Source organism: Zingiber officinale, chromosome 4A, assembly GCF_018446385.1.
Source record: "Zingiber officinale cultivar Zhangliang chromosome 4A, Zo_v1.1, whole genome shotgun sequence".
NCBI classification, from domain to species: domain Eukaryota; kingdom Viridiplantae; phylum Streptophyta; class Magnoliopsida; order Zingiberales; family Zingiberaceae; genus Zingiber; species Zingiber officinale.
In genome coordinates this window covers 30,539,200-30,559,032 of record NC_055992.1, presented here as the reverse complement: position 1 = coordinate 30,559,032, position 19,833 = coordinate 30,539,200, and the positions used below count along the sequence as shown (strand labels likewise).

The window sequence follows — 19,833 nt, the reverse complement described above, 5'->3', positions numbered from 1 at the left end:
CATAAAATTTAATTTGGGTATAAACCGGGGATTGATCTCATGTTGTGCCAAAATGCATAACTAAGACTTTTATTTCACTCTTACACTAAGACGTGGAACAACACCAACACAAGTATACAATAAATAATAGCGAGCAAAGGGTTGTTATCTTTGATATGCAAGCTTGGTTCACGATTCGTAGTCCTTAAGATTTCTCATAATCCTTCGCCCATGACTTGTGGTAGTTGAACCCCTATTTCCACCAAGGATGAGAGAATGCAAGAAGATTTTGGGTTTAATCAATCGCAATCTGAGGTGGATAGTTTAAAGTACCACGAGGTTTTCATCATCAATGATGTCAAGCAAGGTGATTGGAGATATCAAGATTTTATCCATGTTGTATGTAGCTCACTCCAACATCACCAACAAGGGAAGTATTTCCACCTTTTCCTCCTCTTCATCATTGGTGCCATTGGCACCATATGTCAGTAAGAGCAAAATGACATGATATTGTTTCATTCCATCCAAGGACAAAATCCCCAATTTAAAATGAGACTTTAAACCTTGGTTTAAATGACTTAAATTGAGTTTGATAGGGTTTAATTTAAGTTCATTAGCTTGGTATATGCTGAAATCAAAGTTTGTAGTATGAATTACAAAAGATCAAAATGAAAGTTTGTGGTGGGTGGAACTAGCAAAACTTGTAGTTTTCATGCATGATCATTGAATTTCAGTTTCAATACATGATAACCTATTGCATGTATTGACCAATACAAAGTGAAATCTAAATCTATGGAATTGAGAAAAACAAGAAGCAAGAACAGTACGTGAATCATGCAATCTAAAACCATTTAAATTGATATATATCTGTAAGAACCTATATCATAAGGAATAATACTTCTATTTATCTCCAAAAAATTACACAAGTAACATAAAATTTTGCAACCATGAAAATTTCAGATACTGTCTACTGTAGAATCAACTTCGTTGCAAATAAAATTAGAAGGTAAGTTTGCCATACACTCTGCTTGCTGTAATTGCTGCAGATACATTGAATATGGGAATGGCACCAATTATAAAACGAAGCTCCTGTCAAATTTGACTGGATAAGATACCAAGTCACTACAAGAATGCCAGCAAGAATTTGGTTGGCCATACCTTGTGTGGAAGTTTTGAGTAAAGTAAAATAAACGAGAAGACAGGAATTATGTAAGGCAAAATCCTCCGGTCAAGCAGCATTCCTACCTGTAACAACCAAATCACACTGATTGCTTAACCTTGCAAGAGAATTTAATTGTTTCAAACATGAAGGAAACTCAAACAGACTTTTAATGTTTTATATTCTTGTTAATGTTTTTGATTATCCGATGCTATTGAACATGTTCAGACATGATTAAATGAAGCATGATGAACTGCATGCCCAACTTGAGGTCAAGTAGAGCATTGAGGAAGCTAGACTGTTCCAAACTTCATCACATTACTTGAACCACATTTCTTAAGGCATATTCACATTGTAAGAACAGGAGTTATTTCAAAGAATTAACTTCAATTTAGTAAAAAACTACAACAAGTGGTATATCACTCCAGGCATCTTCCAATTATGAGTGTCATATACCAGTAGAAATTTGAGAGTTTTAATCAGCATTCTGATTGCATTGCAGCTACAGATGAAATAAAACATACTTGAAGAAAAACAACTATTTCTTGTGAAATCAGATAGATTGACAACAATATCAATTATGGCTTCAGATTCATGGGTTTTTGTTGTAATGCTAGGATTTAAATTGCATACACAGATATAGCGGCATTTCTAATGTCTTAAGCTTGCATACGCAGATATAGCGGCGTTTATAATGTCTTAAGCTTGCATACGCAGATATAATTTCAAATGTCTTAAGCTTGCAGACACAGATATAATTTCTAATGTCTTAAGCTTGCATTTTATGGAGCCCAACACACCTAACCAGCTAAATCTCAAAAAAAAAAAAAAGGAAAAAAAAAATATAGATGGCCCATGCATGGTTTCCCATGCAGGTCAGCACCCATTATGGATTGGGACGACGAGGTTAAGAAAGCAGTAGACGGTTGGTTTCACCGCTGAAAATAAATTAACAGAAGAGGGTGTGTACAGAGTAAGGGAAATAGACTTTTACTAAGGAATGAAGTCCTTTCAGTTCAGTTGTTGACTAAGCTATTTGTTATGTTATTAATGTGGTGTATATGTTGTTCATATATAGGTAAATGGTGTCTCTTCAGGCCATGGCTTGTGTTGGGGTGTGACAGATGTACACAAAAGATGTGGCAAATGTACACAGGAGATATTGTCTGTAAAGAAACAATATAGACCTACAATTTTATGAATGAAAGAACTAGTTTGCATCTTATACAACATATAACTGAGAAGTATCAGAATATTTTTTCCAAACCAGAAATACCAGCTGAAAGATTGATACATCAAAGTGTTTCTTCATCTGAGGCTCACACAAGTAGGCTATATACAGAGCAGTTACTTTTAGCCTAAGGTAATACTGATACAACAACAACCAAGTCTAAGATAAAATACTGATGAGACATGAAAAATGGGCAAAAGAAATTGTGACATGAAATATAGGCATAAATAGTGTAGGCAACAATCCAAGAAAAATAAATAAAACAAATAAAGAAGGATTAAAAAAACAACTGAATGTGTAGCATCAAATATAACTCACCAAACAAAGAGGATATGCTACAAGCAGAGAACGAGGAAGTGCTGAAGTGAAATACCAATGAAATGATTGAGTCTAGATCAACGATATCAAAGGAAGCAAAATCCATATTGTCATATGTTATGAAAGATCTTATGCATTATCAGTTTCTACTATATTAATACCTCAAGTTTTTGTGGTTTGCAACTAGTCTCTCAATTCCTTCTCTTTTATGCTAATCTCTATGAAAAAAATTACAAGAATTACACTACACCAAATCAAATAAGAAACAGACAGTGCACTCCTGGACTTGTATCCTGACAGGAATGAATTTGATGATGTATTGATTCCTTAAATCCATAGTCAAGTTAGTCATGATATATAAGACTCACAAAAAAGAAAAGAAAAAAATAGGTGAGACAATACAACTTACTGCCATGATTCACTATATAAACATCCTTTAATTATGATTAAAAGGTTAATTCAAGAAATCTACTGTAGGGTTATTTTGAAATTCAATGCAACTTTTTAAACTTACCAATTCAAGCACAATGTTAGCGTTTTGTATTAAAAAAAAATAGCATCCATCAAAAAGATGATGTGGCACCTACATGGCACTATATCAACTCGAATCACTGTACAGTAGACATCTAGAGCATTTTAAGGGATCCAACCTGTTTGCCCATCATCCCTCATTTGTCTTTGACAATCCATCCCACAGGTTGCTCAACCCCTGTACTCCAACTAAGGGAACCAACATACAACACAATAGTTGTTAACAGTTTTGTCAGAAGCCTCATCACTCTCTTCAACTTAAGTACTAGTCTTTCCCTCAAAATCATCAAACGCCTCAACAGCTCCACTATGACACTATCCATCCCTTTATCCCAATCACTCTGCTCATCAACAACCACTCTGATACACTCATCCTCTTCCAAAATATCCTCTCAAGTGAATCTACTACCCTAATGCACTTCCTCCTGCCAAAAAGATTCCCATGATACTTCTATGGAGGTGGCTTCATTGCCTGTAAATTCGTCTCCACCTCCCACCATGCATTCTGTGAGGTGATGACCCAAACTTGATGTCCACCTTGGTCACCTCCCTTAAGTGTCTTGCTCTATAGCATTACCTCCATGCCACCTATGTGAACGCAATGAAAGCATTATTCTAGGTCCAATCTCAAATTTAAGAGAGAAAAAGGGGATACATAGCTAACATATTTCTCTTGCTGCTTCTAATGTGACCCAATCAGCTCTAAGTTTATACCGATTACACTAGTTATGGATAATTAATTAAATATATCTAAGACATGTTACGTGCATGTTATTTGCAGTTAATATTATTTTGATTGATGAGACACATTAAGTATACAATACTAAGCTCGAACATTAGCAAGAAATATTGGAAGTAAAGGAATATATGGAATAAGTTTACTAGTATTAGACATAGCAAGTAATTTTTAAGTTAGGAGATGGCGAATTATCTATGACTAAGAGTTTTAAGTATTGAAGTTTTGCAAAAGGATGGAGGGGAGGGTTGATAGAAATGAACTATCGAAATGGAGGAGAACATCAAGTGTTCTTTGTAATTTTGTAAGGTATCTCTAATGCTTAAAGGGAAGTTTCACAAAATAGTGGTTAGACCTACTATGTTATATGGAGCTAACTGTTAGGCTATGAAATTAATGTGAGCATAAAATGAGAATCGCATGAATGAAGATGTTAAGGTGGATGTGCTAAATATAAAGTCCAGATTACGCCATTAAGGGAAAAACTTGACAAATACATTTAAAATGGTATAAACACGCACTTGGGATCTAATAAATATCATCAGTGATGTGAGACCATGACAAATACGGACATGAATAGAGGAAGAGAGACTATAAATGAAGACTTTGTTAGTGCAGAATTACTAATGTTGTGCTAGATATGATAACTTATAATAAATTTAAGAATAATCATCAACACTATACTAGATTCATGTATTAACTCTAAGATTTACAGAATTATGCTTCTTACTCATTGTTAGTGCAGAATTAAAGAATACAAAGGCTCAAGAACCATGCATAGTGCAGTTTTTAACATACACATCTTGTTGAACAATAGTAAGGATACACCCCATTCTGAACTTCGGTTTAGGATAGTATTAAACCAAAAAACCTCCAGCTCTGGCCACAAAATTCTTTGCCACATGATTGAATCAAGCAGTACAGTGCCCCCTGAATGGATATAATGAAACTGGTGAAACATACCAAAAAACAATGAAAAGAAATAATTTTTTCCTAACATAGAATTCTTTATAAAAATTATCATCATAAATACAACTTGCCTATGCTTAAAAAGGCTGTCAATATGCAACACTTAATTGCCTCGAAAATGGAGATGGATTTGTTCTGCCACCAAAAAATGTAACAAAGAAACATGAAACTTTGGCTTGGAAGATGTATGCATTTTATATATACAATATTTTTTCAAAAATGACTAACAACACCCTAAGAAGATCATAAAAAGAAAAAAAAAACAAAAATGCGTAAAAGGATCAAAATTAATATCAACATCATTGTACATGCTGATAAGTTTAGAGATGATTTTTATCTAATACAGCATCTTTTCACCTCCAACTTCACAAATCCAAGTATAGATATGAGCACAAATCCAATAATATCACACAAATAACCATCTTCCACAAATGTTCTCGTAGGGGTACATTGATTATTAACACAACCAAGCAACCAATGTTCCTCCTACATTAAATCAATTCAACTTATTGCATAACTAGAAATTAGCTCTAAATGAATTACTTTCAAATTTTAAGCTAGCTAGAATCAAACCAGGTAAAACACCATATAGTAACTGATGGTCAGATAGTCCAATTTAACTAATACATTATTTGCCTTAACATTGAAATTGTTAAAAGTACAGGTCTCAGACTCTTTAGCAGATATAACATTAAAAACCCTGTAATACCATAATATCTAGCTATCCAAAGTAAAACAGCAAGCAATTTGTATCACATGATTGACTGAGAATACTTAAAATGTAAAAGGTACAGAGGTAAGCACTTCAATTTGATTTTAGTATTTATTAAGAAAATATGTATAAACCAAGAAACATACCAGCAAAAGTTCAATTCCAATCGGCCCAAAGAGCAGAACAGTATCGCATCTAAATATTACTGTTGCACAAGTCTGAAAGATGAGAAAACAATTACAAAGTTTTCGACGAGGTTTACGAAAAAAAATGCTCTAGAAATAGCTGCTTATTGCTGAAATCATATTATCCAGGTTTCACCATAAGTAGAACAATGAAGAAAAAAACAAAAGCCGAATGAGACACCATTGTGGTTTTTGGTTGAATGTGGACAGTAAAAAAAGAATCACAATAATGAGATTAAATTGAAAGAGATCAGGAAGACTAATAGTAATCAGCTCAATCTTTTCTCATAATAAAGTTACTAAGCATACGTGCTGAGAGAAATTCAGCTTACAAGTTACTAAGCATGCTTTCAGATAATACATGGCGCATAACAAAATTATAGGAAAACCTTAGTTTTTACAAAAGACACCCACTGAGAAAGCACATAGAAATAATAAAGAACTCAGCTAACAAAGTCAAAGTGGATGAAATAGTTCCAGATTCCAGAGAATTGCATGAATACAGAAATGATAAGCCTTATGCTGCTGAAAAGATCCCAATATGAAAAATTAACTCCGGATGCATCCGAAAGTATATGATTAGGCAAAACATAATTATCAAACATTTTTCTTTGCACATGCATTGAGATGAGAATCAGGATAGAACTAGCTACAAGCAATGTTTAGAAACCTCCATTAAACAGATTAGACCTATCCATCTTTATATGTACATAAAGAAGAAAGGCCAGAAACAATTAAATCAAAAAAAATCCAGGGAAAACGGGTCAAAGAAAAATACCAGATACTGGAGTGTAGCACGTGGGTTTCCTTCAAACCAGAAAGAATATGCCAAGTTAACTGTACCAGCAACAATCAATGTTAGAAGATATTCAGTTAGTCTGCTGCAACAAGTGGTGGTTACTGGTGATCGCATTGGAAGTACCAAAATATTGAACATGTTGAAACTTGCAAAATAAATTGGTAAGGGCTTGATTCTGTTGCACAAGATTTTAGCTTCAAATTCAATTTTTGATGCTTAGGTGGGTTTCATTCCTTGCTCCTCGAGAAAAAGGCTTAGCATAATTTTTAGTAAGTATGCATTCCAAGTAATTCTCTACATGACCTATTGCATTGATCAAACTAAAAATCAGCAATATTTTCTTAGCCAAGCCTATCTATCACCTAACATTACAGGAGAACTTTCTCTTAGATAAAAGATAAACAAGCAAATCTTTTACTGCATGGAGAACTTAACAGTACTAATGCAATTTTATTATCTATGTTTCAGATAGACGTAAGAGTGCAAGTTGTTGACCAACAATTTCCTTTCATATGTCTGAGATTTCCTCTCATCGTCATACAAAGCAAAATCAAATAAAATTAAGCACATATCTCAAAAGTGTTTTCATGTCCAATAATTAGGGAGCTAAAATTAGGGAGCAGGTGCAACGAATACTTATTTCATAGTAGCAACAAAATTCAGCAAGACATTTTTGCAAGAAGCTTTAGAATATAGAGGGAAATAGTGAGCACCTAAACCAAAGGATAGTATGTTAGGAAGAGGGCGTGTAGAGTAGAATAACAAGTGGAATTGTATAGCTGTTAATGCGGCAAAGAATCCCTCAACATGATATCCAAATTTCTTCCTCACCTGTAAAAAGAGTGGAAATGCCATATTGAACTTACTGAAAAAATAACAAACTTTTGTGTGAACATCATAAAAGGAGAAAGATGTCTTTCATTAAATAGAAATATGTAATTATCCCAATGTCTAATAGAAAAGAAACTTTCCAATAAATAATCATTGGTTACACTTAGATTCCTTCTGGAGCTCAAGTAAAACCTTTCACAAGAAACTATAGTAGTCAAGGAATGACACACAATACATTGGTATAAATATGCAAAAGCTATAGTTGTTCTCTACCCAAACTTATTTTTCTTTCCTCTAAAGAGAAACATGTGGAAACTTTATTGAGCCACCAACTAGTATTAAAAATTTATCCTTCTATCCCTAAATCACAGAGAACAATTAACTATAAAACTCCTTCACCATGTTACTGCATTCGCTACTTCCCTATAGCTTTTAGGGCTTCTATTCCCAACAATGAGCTCACACAAGTAATAACCAAGAAAAAACATCCAACCTTTTTTGGAAATTTGAAAAGTATAAAGTAGGAAAACCTCACAAATTTATATTAGGCAGTGTCTTTACTTAATAATCTCATGAATGTATGCCATATCTTGAACTATAATTAGTAACCCATTGTAAAAACCTAAATCAAACAAAATATGAATGATTGAAAAGATTGAAGAAGGATTCAAGTTTTCTAAAGAAAATTCTGATTAGCATGCTAAATTTTTGAAAAAAAAAAAACTAATTCTTTCAAGATGCATGGAACAATCAACACCCAAATTGGAGATTAAAACCTATAATTCATATAATGGTTATGTTGCTCAACTCCTATCTAAAATAGTTAACTACAATGTCACTTGGTGCAACTCTAAAATGGAAATTGATGAGAAAAATTGTTAACAATCATCCAAAAAGAATCAAATGTAGATAGTAAAATATTCTCTCCAACTTTGAAATGTAGATTCAAGTATAAAAGATCAGTACTACCTGTATTCGAAAAAGGCGCAGAGCTAACAGAACAATGAAGCCCAACATGAAGCGAACTAAAAATGAAAGGAAAAAAATCAACATTTTAAAAGCAGCTATACCATGAAGCTTCATCAGAATGAATAGCCAAGAAAAATCTTGAATATATAAAGGCACAGAAAGGAATCAGATTATTATACCACACGGTAAATATTAAGTAGCAGTTGATGTGTACCTGGCAATATAAGAGAATTTTCAAGGTAATAACCAAGGTTTAAAATTTCGACCCGTGCCGAGGTTTCGGTCTCAGACCGGAACGATACGGTTTCGGTATCGTATCGTGCTGTGCCGATACAGTTTCGGTATTTTTTATTTATCTATAGTAATTATAAGATAAATATGTTTATTGTATATATAAAAATAAGTTGTATATTGATTTATTATAAGTTCTCAATTATTGAATAATTTAATATTATTAGAAAAAATAATTAAAATAGAATTGATATATTAATAATTCAAATTAAAATGGAAATATTTATAATAATAATAATAAGTATATAAATTAATACAAGATATTACTTTATATTAATAATAATTATATAAATTAACTATTTATTCATTTAATTAATTATTAATTAAATAATATATATTTTAAATAGTAAAAAATATCAAGTAAAAATTTTTTTAAAAAAATATCAGAATATAAATATAATTTATTAGAATTTTTTAAAAAAATTTAGAATTTTTTAAAAAATTTTAGAATTTTTTTGAAAATTTAAATGAAATTTAAAATAATAAAAAATATATTAGAATATAAATAAGAATTATTATATATTTTTTAAAATTTTTAAATGAAATTTAAAATATTATTTTTTCAGAATATTAATTAATAAAATTTATTTAATTTATCTTAATTTTAAATATATTTTTTATATATTTTATTAGGATAATTTAATTAGGATTTATAAAAGGCTCCTAGAAATATCACACATCCTTCGCACATCCTCCTTGGGAATTCTTTAAATTAATTAAATAAAATAAATAATTATTAAAAACAGAAAGAAAAAAAAAACTCGCGGCAGTACGCGAGATCGTGCCGCGATGATCACGCCGCGATCCCGCGAGGGGCGTTCAGCGGCGCCGGAAGCGTCCGGCGAACCTGCCGGACGATTCCGGCGCAGCAAAAGCCATCGTGTGCGACGCCTTCGGCGCTGTAGAAGGCGTCGCGCACGACGCCTTCGGTGCCGAAGGTGTCGCGGGACGCCGCTAGAGGCGTCCCGCGTCTCCTCTGGCGCCGACGGAGGCATCCCGCGTCTCCTCCGGCGCCGCCGAGACGGTAAAAACCGTTCGTGCCGGGCGGCACGAAACGACATTTCAAACGTTGGTAATAACTATTAAACAACCAGTTAGCAGTGAACATATATTCATAATTATATATATACCGAACATGGAAGATTTTCCAAATCAATAACAAAGTGAAGCCAAAAGGTGACATCAAGGTTTAAAATATGGAGCCGTAATGAAGTTTTGATGGTGGGCCGCAATGATACAATTTTGATAGCATATTATGTCATGCCAATATAGTTTTGGTTTTTTTTCTTTTTTAAATATTAGTGTCTATTAATTAAAAAGATTTTTTTATCAATATTTTATTGCTATAAATGCTCGATTTTATATTTCAGGTGTTAATTGGTAAATTCATATTTCTTTCTCATGAGATGTTTGGTGCTTATTAAATTTTATAGCAGCTAGAGCAAGATATAAATTCAAAATTTATTTTATTATTATTGTTCTTAATAAAATAGTCTTAATCACTTGAAGTTATTGCAGAGACATTTAGTTCGAGAATTTGCATGTCATGACGATGGGTCTTCAACTTTAAATTGTTACAAAATTGGAGATTTGATGAGTTATGGATATTGCTTATGTCATATTTATATAGATGTATAGTGAATTCAAATTCTCACAACTTAAACTTATTCTTGTAATTCTAAATGTGCTATTTGTATTTCAAGAATATTTAAAATTTATATTATATATTAAAAATTATATGTAAATAGTATTTATATTGATTAGTTAAACTCATAAATTTGATGTGTTGTATAGTAGATGTGAACCCATTTTTTTAAACAAAAAAGTTGACTAATATGCTCCAACATATGCATTTTACATAACCCATATGATAATTGTATGTCAAAACATAACTAATATTATTTTTTAACAATTTTTTAAATGGTAGCCGAAACGGCCGCTTAGGTGGGAGGTGGACATCAATCGCACCGCCTTTGCATTAGGCGGTGCTCTAGGCGGTCAAAGACGAGGCGAAGCTGGAGAGGCGGTCAAGATAGTAGGTGAGGGGGTCAAAGTCAACAAAATTTAAAAACCCTAGATATATTAATACACTTTTTCTCCCTTCCAAAACAAAAATAACTCCACCAACCGACTAAGTCACCTACAACTCACCTCCTTCCTACTAAACCCTCCCCCACCACCGTCGCGCCATCGCCACTAGCACAATAGGTTAGCTTTTATATATTTCTAGTAAGTTCTTGTTACAGTTTTTGATTTTTTATTTAATTATTAAAGATTAATGGCAGAAAATGAGAAACAACCAGAGATGGCAATAATACGAAAATCTAGTGATATTGTTTGGGATTACGGGGTGTTGTATTGCAAAAAAAAAAAAGATTATATCACATGCAAATTGTGTAAGAGGCTTATTAAGGGAGGAGTTTATCAGATAAAGTATCATATTGTCGGTATTGTAGTATAAGCTGAAGCATGTGCTAAAGCATTCGATGAAGACAAAAAAAAAAAGTAAGAGCTTATCATGAAAATAGCAAGAATAAGAAGCGAGGAAGGGTGGAAGAACTAAAATAAGAGAGGGCGGAAGTAAATATAGTTGTTGATGTAGAGGATGATGATTGTTAAGTGGAGGGAGATTCTTCTAAAAAGAAGTCAAAGCACCTCGAGCCTATTGATAAGTGGACATCTACAATTGATCCAACAAAGGCAAGACAACAAATCATAAATAATGCATTGAAATTAAGGTTTACAAATGATGTGCATGAGTACCAGCAAGATGGATTTATGAGGCAGGGATTCCATTTCATGCAAAACAATCAAGTTTTAGACAATTTATAGAGACGGTTGCCTAATTCAGCCTGAGTTACAAACCTCCAAGTCAATATCTTCTAAGAGAGCCACTTTTGACGCAAGAAATTGAGATTACCAAATTATCTATAAAAAAGCATGAAGAAGAGTGGATGAAAAATGGATGTCTAATATCGATACATGGATGAATCGCAAAAGAGGCATTATGAATTTGTGTTAATTACAAACTAGGCACTTCATTCCTTAATTCTATTGAAGAATCCATGGAGGCACACACCAAGGCTTAGCTTGTAGAACAATACATCAACGAAATTGGCCCTCAACATGTTATTTAAGTAGTGACAGACAATGCCACAAACAATATAGCGGCGGCAGAGTTGTTGAAGGTTACACAATATCAAATTTTTTTTTGGACCTCTTGTGCGACTCATACAATCAACCTCATGCTTGAAGCAATTGGAAAGTTACCCAAGTTTAGCGAAATGCTTGAGAAAGTAAAAACCTTAGCAATATTCATCTATGCACATCATAGAACTTTAGCTATTATGATGGAATATACCAAGAAGAGAGATATTGTAAGGTAAGAGGTGACTATATTTGCTACTTCTTTTTTTACCTTAGAAAGTCTCAAAAGCGAAAAAGATCAATTGAGATTTATGTTTATATTCGAGGAGTGGAGCAGAACAAAATTAAGTAGTGTGAAGGAGAAAGCGGCTGAGGCGACGATAACAAGTATCTCTTTTTAGAATGGTGTTTCTTTGGCTTTGAATGTTTTCACCTCTTTAGTGAAAGTTTTACACCTCAATGGGGCCTTTTTATTAGGTGCACTTAAACAAGCCAAAGAAGAGATTAGAAAGGCTTTCAAAAAAGAAGAAAATGTGACCTCTAAAGATTATTGATGAGAAGTCCAAGGGTAGACTTGATAGTTCTTTGCATTATGTTGCTTACTTGTTGAATTCGATTTTTTTACTTCAAAGATCCAAGCATACAAAATGACACCAAAGTTATGAATAAGTTCTTGAATTGTGTTAAGAGAATCTTTTCCACCGACGAGGACATGCAATCCACTATTTCTAATGATGAATTGTTGAATTATAAGAGTAAATTCGGAAATTTTAGAAGAAAAATAGCGGTTGCAGCAAATGAAAAGGTGGATGTGTACCATGACTTTAATACGGGTACATCTCTTACTTTTATTTCTATTCACTAACATACATGTCTCTTTTACCTATTTTTTGGTTTTTTATTTTTCTCTTTACTTTTTAAAGTTAGATAGTGGTCCAATTATGGTAGTGACACTCAAAACTTACAAAAAAAAAAAATGACGAGATTTCTCTATTTGACAAATAGTTCATCAGGATGTGAAAGAAATTAGAGTCAATTTGAAAGGGTATATAGTACTTTATAAATTATGTTATATATCCTTTATTTTTATTAGTTTTTAATAATTTTCTAATTGTTTAGATACATATTAAAAAGAAGAATAGGCTCAAGATATCAAGATTGAATAATCTTGATATATCAAATTCAATGTCAATCTTATGAAGAAGAAGAGTAAATGAGAAATGGGCAGAGATTTACTTCTCTCCTCTCAAGCTAGTGAAGCTCAAGATTGGCTTGTTGATGGTGGTGATGAAGATGAGGTTAACAGGGTTCGGGACTTGGAGAATGGTGGTGGAGGCCTCAAGAGTGGATGAAGTGCTACAACCAAGGAGGAGTGCAAGGAACATTCCCATTAAAAAATTTGAAGAGGACTTAGAAACATCAAAGGAGGAGAACGAAGATGTTGATTTTGAGTCCGATGATGAGAGGATTATGGATGTAGTTGATAGTTGCATGTGTAGATGATTTAGAAGATTAGTTATGTTTAGTCTAGTCATTATTGGCTTGTTTCCACGTTGGATTGAAACTTTGAATTTTAAAATTGAGCTTTTGGTAAAAGTAATGATATTACTTTTTTAGTATTAATATGTGACGAATTTTTATTAGTTATCTAGTTAGTTGCATTTATATATTTATTTATGCCATTTATATAAATTATATTATATTGTATGAAGCTTATTTATGCATACACATCATTTAATTACATATATTACATAAAGAATAATGACTATTTATAATATTATGTATAAAAAATAGTAAAAAATATTCAACCGCCTAGGCTTCCAAGACCGTCAGCGGCTGCCCCGCCACCACCTGCCGCTATTTACAACACTATTTTTTAAAGAAAAATAGAGAACATACGAGGCTAATTGATCGCCCACATACCATCTTTATAGGATTTTTTAAAATCGCAATTATTCCCTTAATACTCCTTTTTAGTATGGGAATCACATTTCATCTATTTTTTTCCAAAAAAGCATCCACATATGCATCCTCAAATCTTGCCTATATTAATCTTAATTGACATGTTGTACACACACACATTCAAAAAATTATCAATTACAATCTTGTCAAAGTTGGTCAAACTAAAGAGGCAAAAGCTAAAAATAGCACCGACCAAGGTTTTAAAATTGTAGTTTTAAGTGGTAGGCAGCCAATTGCATAATACTTAGGCAGTAGTTGGGGTGTATAGGCAATCAACATTAAAATAATATTAAAATAAATTCATTCTATTTATCATAAATTAATACCTACCAAATTCGTTTTATTAATATTTATGATAGAAGCAGCACGACAACATTTACCCTCGCAACATGGTATCAATATCAATGGCAGTTGTTGACTTGAATGGTATATATATCAATGCCAACCAATAACAATCACTATTTGAAACTAGAGTTCAAAATTATATATCTAATTGAACTTCGACCCCTAATTCCTTCTTCAGATAAGCATTAACAAGAAATATATTTTCATACCCAAGCTATAGCGCATTATTTTACCTTCACTATGGCAACCAAGTTTTTGTGTCCAAAACAAGAATCATGAACCTCATGCAGAGAAATTAAAATTGTAAAAAGGATTGTTCAAGTGGTTATAAGCCCCTTATAAAAAAATTAATTATTCTACTATGTAGCTAATTTTATATCATTTATAATACCAAGTAAAAGATAATAATAAGTTTATAACAATCTTTTAAACCATAAAATTTTTTTAAAAAAATTGTAAATATGGGAATCAATCCTGACGATTTTGTCAACTACCTAACCGCTTAAGATACTATTCAAAACAATAAAAATATCTACTGAGATATCCATTATTGCACCAAGAAAATCTCTAAATTTGTCGAATAAGAAATAAGGCAATCTATATCAAGCTCTTTGACGCAAAGCATAAGTGTGAAGTGCACTATCAATAGGTGCCTTTCAAGAAGATAGCTCTAGCTTATGAGATTGAATCTCAACAAACATGTAGAGAGCAATCTAGTAAAGTTCAACACTACATATATTTGGGGTCCTTTCTGATAGACTAAGTACTTCAAGAAGGAGCCATCACTTATAAATGTCTACTAGTAAGTGTTTATCATGGTAATGCTGTGTTTACTCTGTAGTGGGAGTTAGGAGGGTTAAAGAAATGAAAAGATAAGAAAGGAAGGGAAAGGAAAGGAAATGAACTCCTTAATCTTCATTTACCCTATCTTCAAAGAGAGAAAGAAGAGGAGACATCAAATAATAAGTTCACCCAATCTTCCTTGCTCATCTCAGATCCCTAGTTGCTCATCGTTTTTTTATTTAGACCACCAATGTTCAAGAACCAGCCCACCCGTTTCCACCCTTGCCATCAGGCTCCCTCCACTTGTGTTTCACCGTTGAGCCCCTATTTGCGTCCATTGCTAAACTCCAACCTTCGCACACCTAAGCTCCTCCATCTAATTGACCCCACCGATCTGCTGAGATCCACCCTTTAGTAACCCCATACCTTGCTTGTTGGTCATCATGTACCATGTTTGTTGTTTGTTGTGCACCCCACTTGCCTCTTAAGATCCAATGTTGCTCACCAACAAGCATCAATCTGGGCCATGACTTCACTCAAGTTCATAAGAGAAGACATGTGTATCATTTATTTTGATTCCATAGAAGGAAATTGCATTATGCCTAATTTTGGAAAATAAAATTGCCCAAAAAATTTCTACAAAATCGATAAACCAATCTTGACTTTGGGTAAACAAAGAAAAACACTTTCATAACTATAATTTCTTTTGTTTTTCCCTTATTCAAGGACAAGGACAAAGGGAGTTGGGTCCAAAAGTGTGACAACAGGTATTGGACCGTGCTGTAAAGGTAGCTACCTATATTTCACGGCCCAATTGCAAATATCTTTTGCAGCAAACTTCACAGTTTCAAAAAAATGACTGAAAATTGGACAAGCTACAGAACTTGAATGTTCAAGAGATTAAGTACCTGCTAACAGACCATATGCTTTTGACAGATGAATGGAATGCATCAGGACCACCACTGGTGATGCTAAAACCGACACAATCAGGGCACCTGAATGATAGAGACAAATAATATTGACATTATTAATGCTAGAAATATGTCAGCAGAAGTTATCCATCAGTTGCACATGCCAATCATTAAGAAACAGAATGCACTAGTCATAAAGCATATAGGTCTTGGTTAGCTGCAATATTAGGAGTTTCAGCTAGTCGCAAACAAATATTTTGAGTTTCAGTAGAGAATAGTCTGGAGACTGAAATCTATAATAATTTTAGAAGATTTTAGAGTTAGACAGACCACAATAATATGGTATAAAAAAGTCATTTTTTGTCTAAAAAAACTTCATTTTTCTGTTAATAAAACAATAAATTCTGACAGATAGCAGAACAATCACGTATTTTTATTCATAAGGTTGTCTTATAGATAATAAATCAGGCACCAATTCACTGTCAATAAAGAGAAGCCCAGAAAGATAAATCTATGGAAAGAAGAACAAGAACACCACTACCAATAGCAACGAAGCAAATAATTGGATTTACTATTCACTAAATAGATCAAAAAGTACAAAATGACGCACAACCTATCCTGTTAGGTTGTAAACATTTCTGAGAACTCTAAGTTGTCCAGACAAAACATTTATAACAATATAGTTGACAAAGGAAGAATCAAAGAAAATGACAACCTAATAATTTTCCCATGGGGTATTCCATGAAACGGCATATGCATTTGGAATGTCCAGTATTCCATGAAACAACTTAAATATGCATTATTTGGAATGTTTCAGTATATTCATGAAACTGCATAAGCACTTAAAATGTTATGGAATAATTTCATGCAAGTCCGGAACACAGAGCTAGAACTAGTGAATTTGGTAAACCTAAAATTTAAAAGGGAACAGCAGCAGCTGCTTCTATTAAACTACAAGAACACAAACAATGTTGGCTAGCATTAAATGGCATAACCCAATGAGACAACCGACTAAGGTATTTGGACCATCAACAACTTAGTTGTGATATAGAAATTCAACTTAAACAGCACGAACATCTAAAACAAGTAACAGCTGTTATTCAAAGCGTAACATTAGAAAAATGATATAGGATTGTCTATTGAGACAACAACAAATTATTTTTGAGTTTCCAGGACTTACCAATAAAAGTACGTGGTACAGCACCAGGGAACTCCAAATGATCATACTTCAAAAACAGTACATAAAGTTTAATCCAGTATGGAAAAGATATTTCATAAATGCAAAATGTACAAAAATGACCAAAAAAATGAGAAAATAGACACACTACCTTCGGTATATGATGATGGTGATGAAGAAAATCATGCATTGCCTAATAAAGAGAGGGAGAAGATCATCACCATCCGGATCAAGCAACAGAGAAATGTAAATCAGAACATATAATTAACAGAAGTATTATTTGAGAATTCTAAAAATGATATATAACTGTATAAACAAAGATTTGGCCAATGAAGAAGTCAATCGAGTATGATATCCAAGATTGAAAAATCTCAAATTGTGCCGGAGTTTCGATTTTTGACTGAAATGAAATTGTTTCAGAATTGTGCCAACGTTCTGATGTATGGTGCCAATAGCAAATTGAAGGAGAAAGGTGGAAAAGAGATGAGGAAAAAAAAACACAATTATATACTTAAATTCAAATTTTGTTTCATATATGGGGACAAGCTAAAAAAAATAACATTATATTAACTCACCTTCACCTTATTGTTGCATGTCCAGAGGTGTAAAATATTGTGATAAAATAATACTCATTGATATGATTGACACAATGGCACATCAAAAGATTGTATGTGCCAAGTAGCATCACGTTTTGGTAAGTTATCGAAATGACCATTTCACCTAGCATCGTAACGATATTTTAAATCCTAATGATACCCAAGAAGTAGCCCTCTCTATCTATACATATATTCATTATTGCAACATCAAAATTTACACCTAAAATATATGGTACTTGCAGTTAGATCTAAACACTTCCCTCAAGTTGATTTAAAAATATTACAAAGACACACCTTACTATGGAAATATTCAATTCTAAAACGTCCAAAAGATTTTGTTAGAAAATCTGCTAACAGATCAATGAAGCTCACAAATGAAATAATTAAATTGCACTATCTCTAATGAAGTAGCTATCAATGTTTATATTTTTTTGTTTTCTCATGAAATAAAGATTATGTGCATGTCAACCAAATTGTCATAGTGCATCTTCAGTTGTTTTAAGTGACTATGTCTCAACTAAGACATTATTAGTTTGATCTAAATGAGCCCTATACTTCACCTATGCACTTGACCAGGCAAGTGCAACTGTCTTCTTGTTCTTCTGGGAAATTAGAGTATCTCCCAAAACAATGCAGTTGGCATGGAGTCCATCTATGAGAGAGCATACCAAAAAACAATCTGTTATAGCACAATCTGAAAATGACCTACATCCTAAAAACAAAGACATTTTCCTAAAGCATTGTTAAGGTGTAGTAAAAATTTTCAGGTTACTTTGCAATGATTGTGACAGATGACAGCTCTTTGAACAGAGGTAGCTTAAAGAAAATTTTCAGCTATTCTTAATTTCCTAATCAATTAGTAGTTCCTCTGTCTTGATATTATATGACATAAAAAAAATGGGAATGTCAATTGATTTGGTTCAGATCATATTAGCTTCTACAAGCATATACATTAGCAATCAAATTCGAGGTTTGTTTGAATTCAGAGTTACAGTTGACTAATAAAAATTTATATTGTTCTTGTATTCTATTTGTTTGTCATTGTTGTAACTTTTCTCCATCTCCATAAGGATTCCAAAAAAGAGAAAAGTAGCAGGATTCCGAGAGTGTTCCAGCTAACGAATCAGGATCATAAACCATAGAGTAGGAACTAAGGGTTCCAAACCACGTAAAATTGTTTATGGTGTGATTGTGTTTGAGTTATTTATATATATCTATTTCTATTATACTAACTCAAATTGCAGACAACAGTGAACAAATTGAAAAGTGTCACCCCCCCCCCCCCCCCACCCAATACGATAGGAACCGTCCCTTAAAGCCTTTCTATAAGAGTCCTTCATCTTGCTCATTCAATTCAACATGTTCTAGGGGATTCACACGACAATGTGGTGGGTTTGGCAATTATGATGTGGGACCATATCAATGGTGTGGTCAATCATTTGCATAGATGGGAGTTTGTTGCGTAATTCTTCACTAGTTATATCCTAGAACTTATCTAATATCTATCTAGCTTTAGAGGGCAGGCCTATTGGTTAATCTCTAGGGTCAACTGTGAGGTTTTGGGCTAGTGATGCTAGCAAGAGTCCTAACTCATTTCCTTTTTTAAATTGAGGCTGTGAGAAGATGAAGGCGCTGTTTTGAGGGTTGGTCGGTTTGGCTGTTGGCTTAGGTCTAGACTCAAGCTCACTAGGCTTAGCAAGGTATATTCGGATACTTTGGTCATGTACTTAAAAATGTATGTGTTTTCTAAATTCAAAGAGAGTAACGAAGGGATTTACCAAGGATCACATGGGTCACAATCATAGGAAGAACATCATTCATATTTTACCCTCACATGGAGCCATCTTTATATGAACCAAACATATTTATGTAAGTGAAAAGCTCTCATTTATCCATACCACATTGTAGGGGCTTAGGTATAGCTCAAGGGTGGCTTGAATCCTATAAAAGGACCATATGAAAAATGCATTCATGCAACTCCTGTAGTCTATCACGATTTTACACAACTTACCACCTTTATTTTGCATGTGTGGAAGGTATTAGTGTGTTTCTATATGTCATCAAACATGGGCATGAAAAGGATGCAATTATGGTTTAAAATTTTGACATATGTCAAAATTTCAATTTATAACTAGAACGATACGGTTTCAATACTGTATCATGTCATGATGATATGGTTTTGATATTTTTTAATATAAACTA

The 19,833-nt window shown here is 33.1% G+C and overlaps 1 protein-coding gene across 3 annotated transcripts in view; it reads right to left on the bottom strand.

Moving 5' to 3' along the window:
- The window catches only part of LOC121969770 (dol-P-Man:Man(7)GlcNAc(2)-PP-Dol alpha-1,6-mannosyltransferase-like), an 86,823-nt gene that overhangs the window by 44,271 nt on the left and 22,719 nt on the right, over positions 1-19,833 (bottom strand). For all 3 annotated transcript variants that reach the window (XM_042520012.1, XM_042520013.1, XM_042520014.1), the window contains 12 exons: positions 17,187-17,228; positions 17,039-17,084; positions 15,856-15,942; positions 8,420-8,475; positions 7,333-7,450; positions 6,599-6,657; positions 5,782-5,853; positions 4,995-5,058; positions 4,781-4,884; positions 2,688-2,759; positions 1,138-1,224; positions 1,001-1,068 (listed from right to left, as the gene is read on the bottom strand). In XM_042520012.1, the coding sequence (XP_042375946.1) occupies positions 1,001-1,068; positions 1,138-1,224; positions 2,688-2,759; positions 4,781-4,884; positions 4,995-5,058; positions 5,782-5,853; positions 6,599-6,657; positions 7,333-7,450; positions 8,420-8,475; positions 15,856-15,942; positions 17,039-17,084; positions 17,187-17,228 (875 nt within the window). The remainder of the gene's footprint in view (positions 1-1,000; positions 1,069-1,137; positions 1,225-2,687; positions 2,760-4,780; positions 4,885-4,994; positions 5,059-5,781; positions 5,854-6,598; positions 6,658-7,332; positions 7,451-8,419; positions 8,476-15,855; positions 15,943-17,038; positions 17,085-17,186; positions 17,229-19,833) is intronic.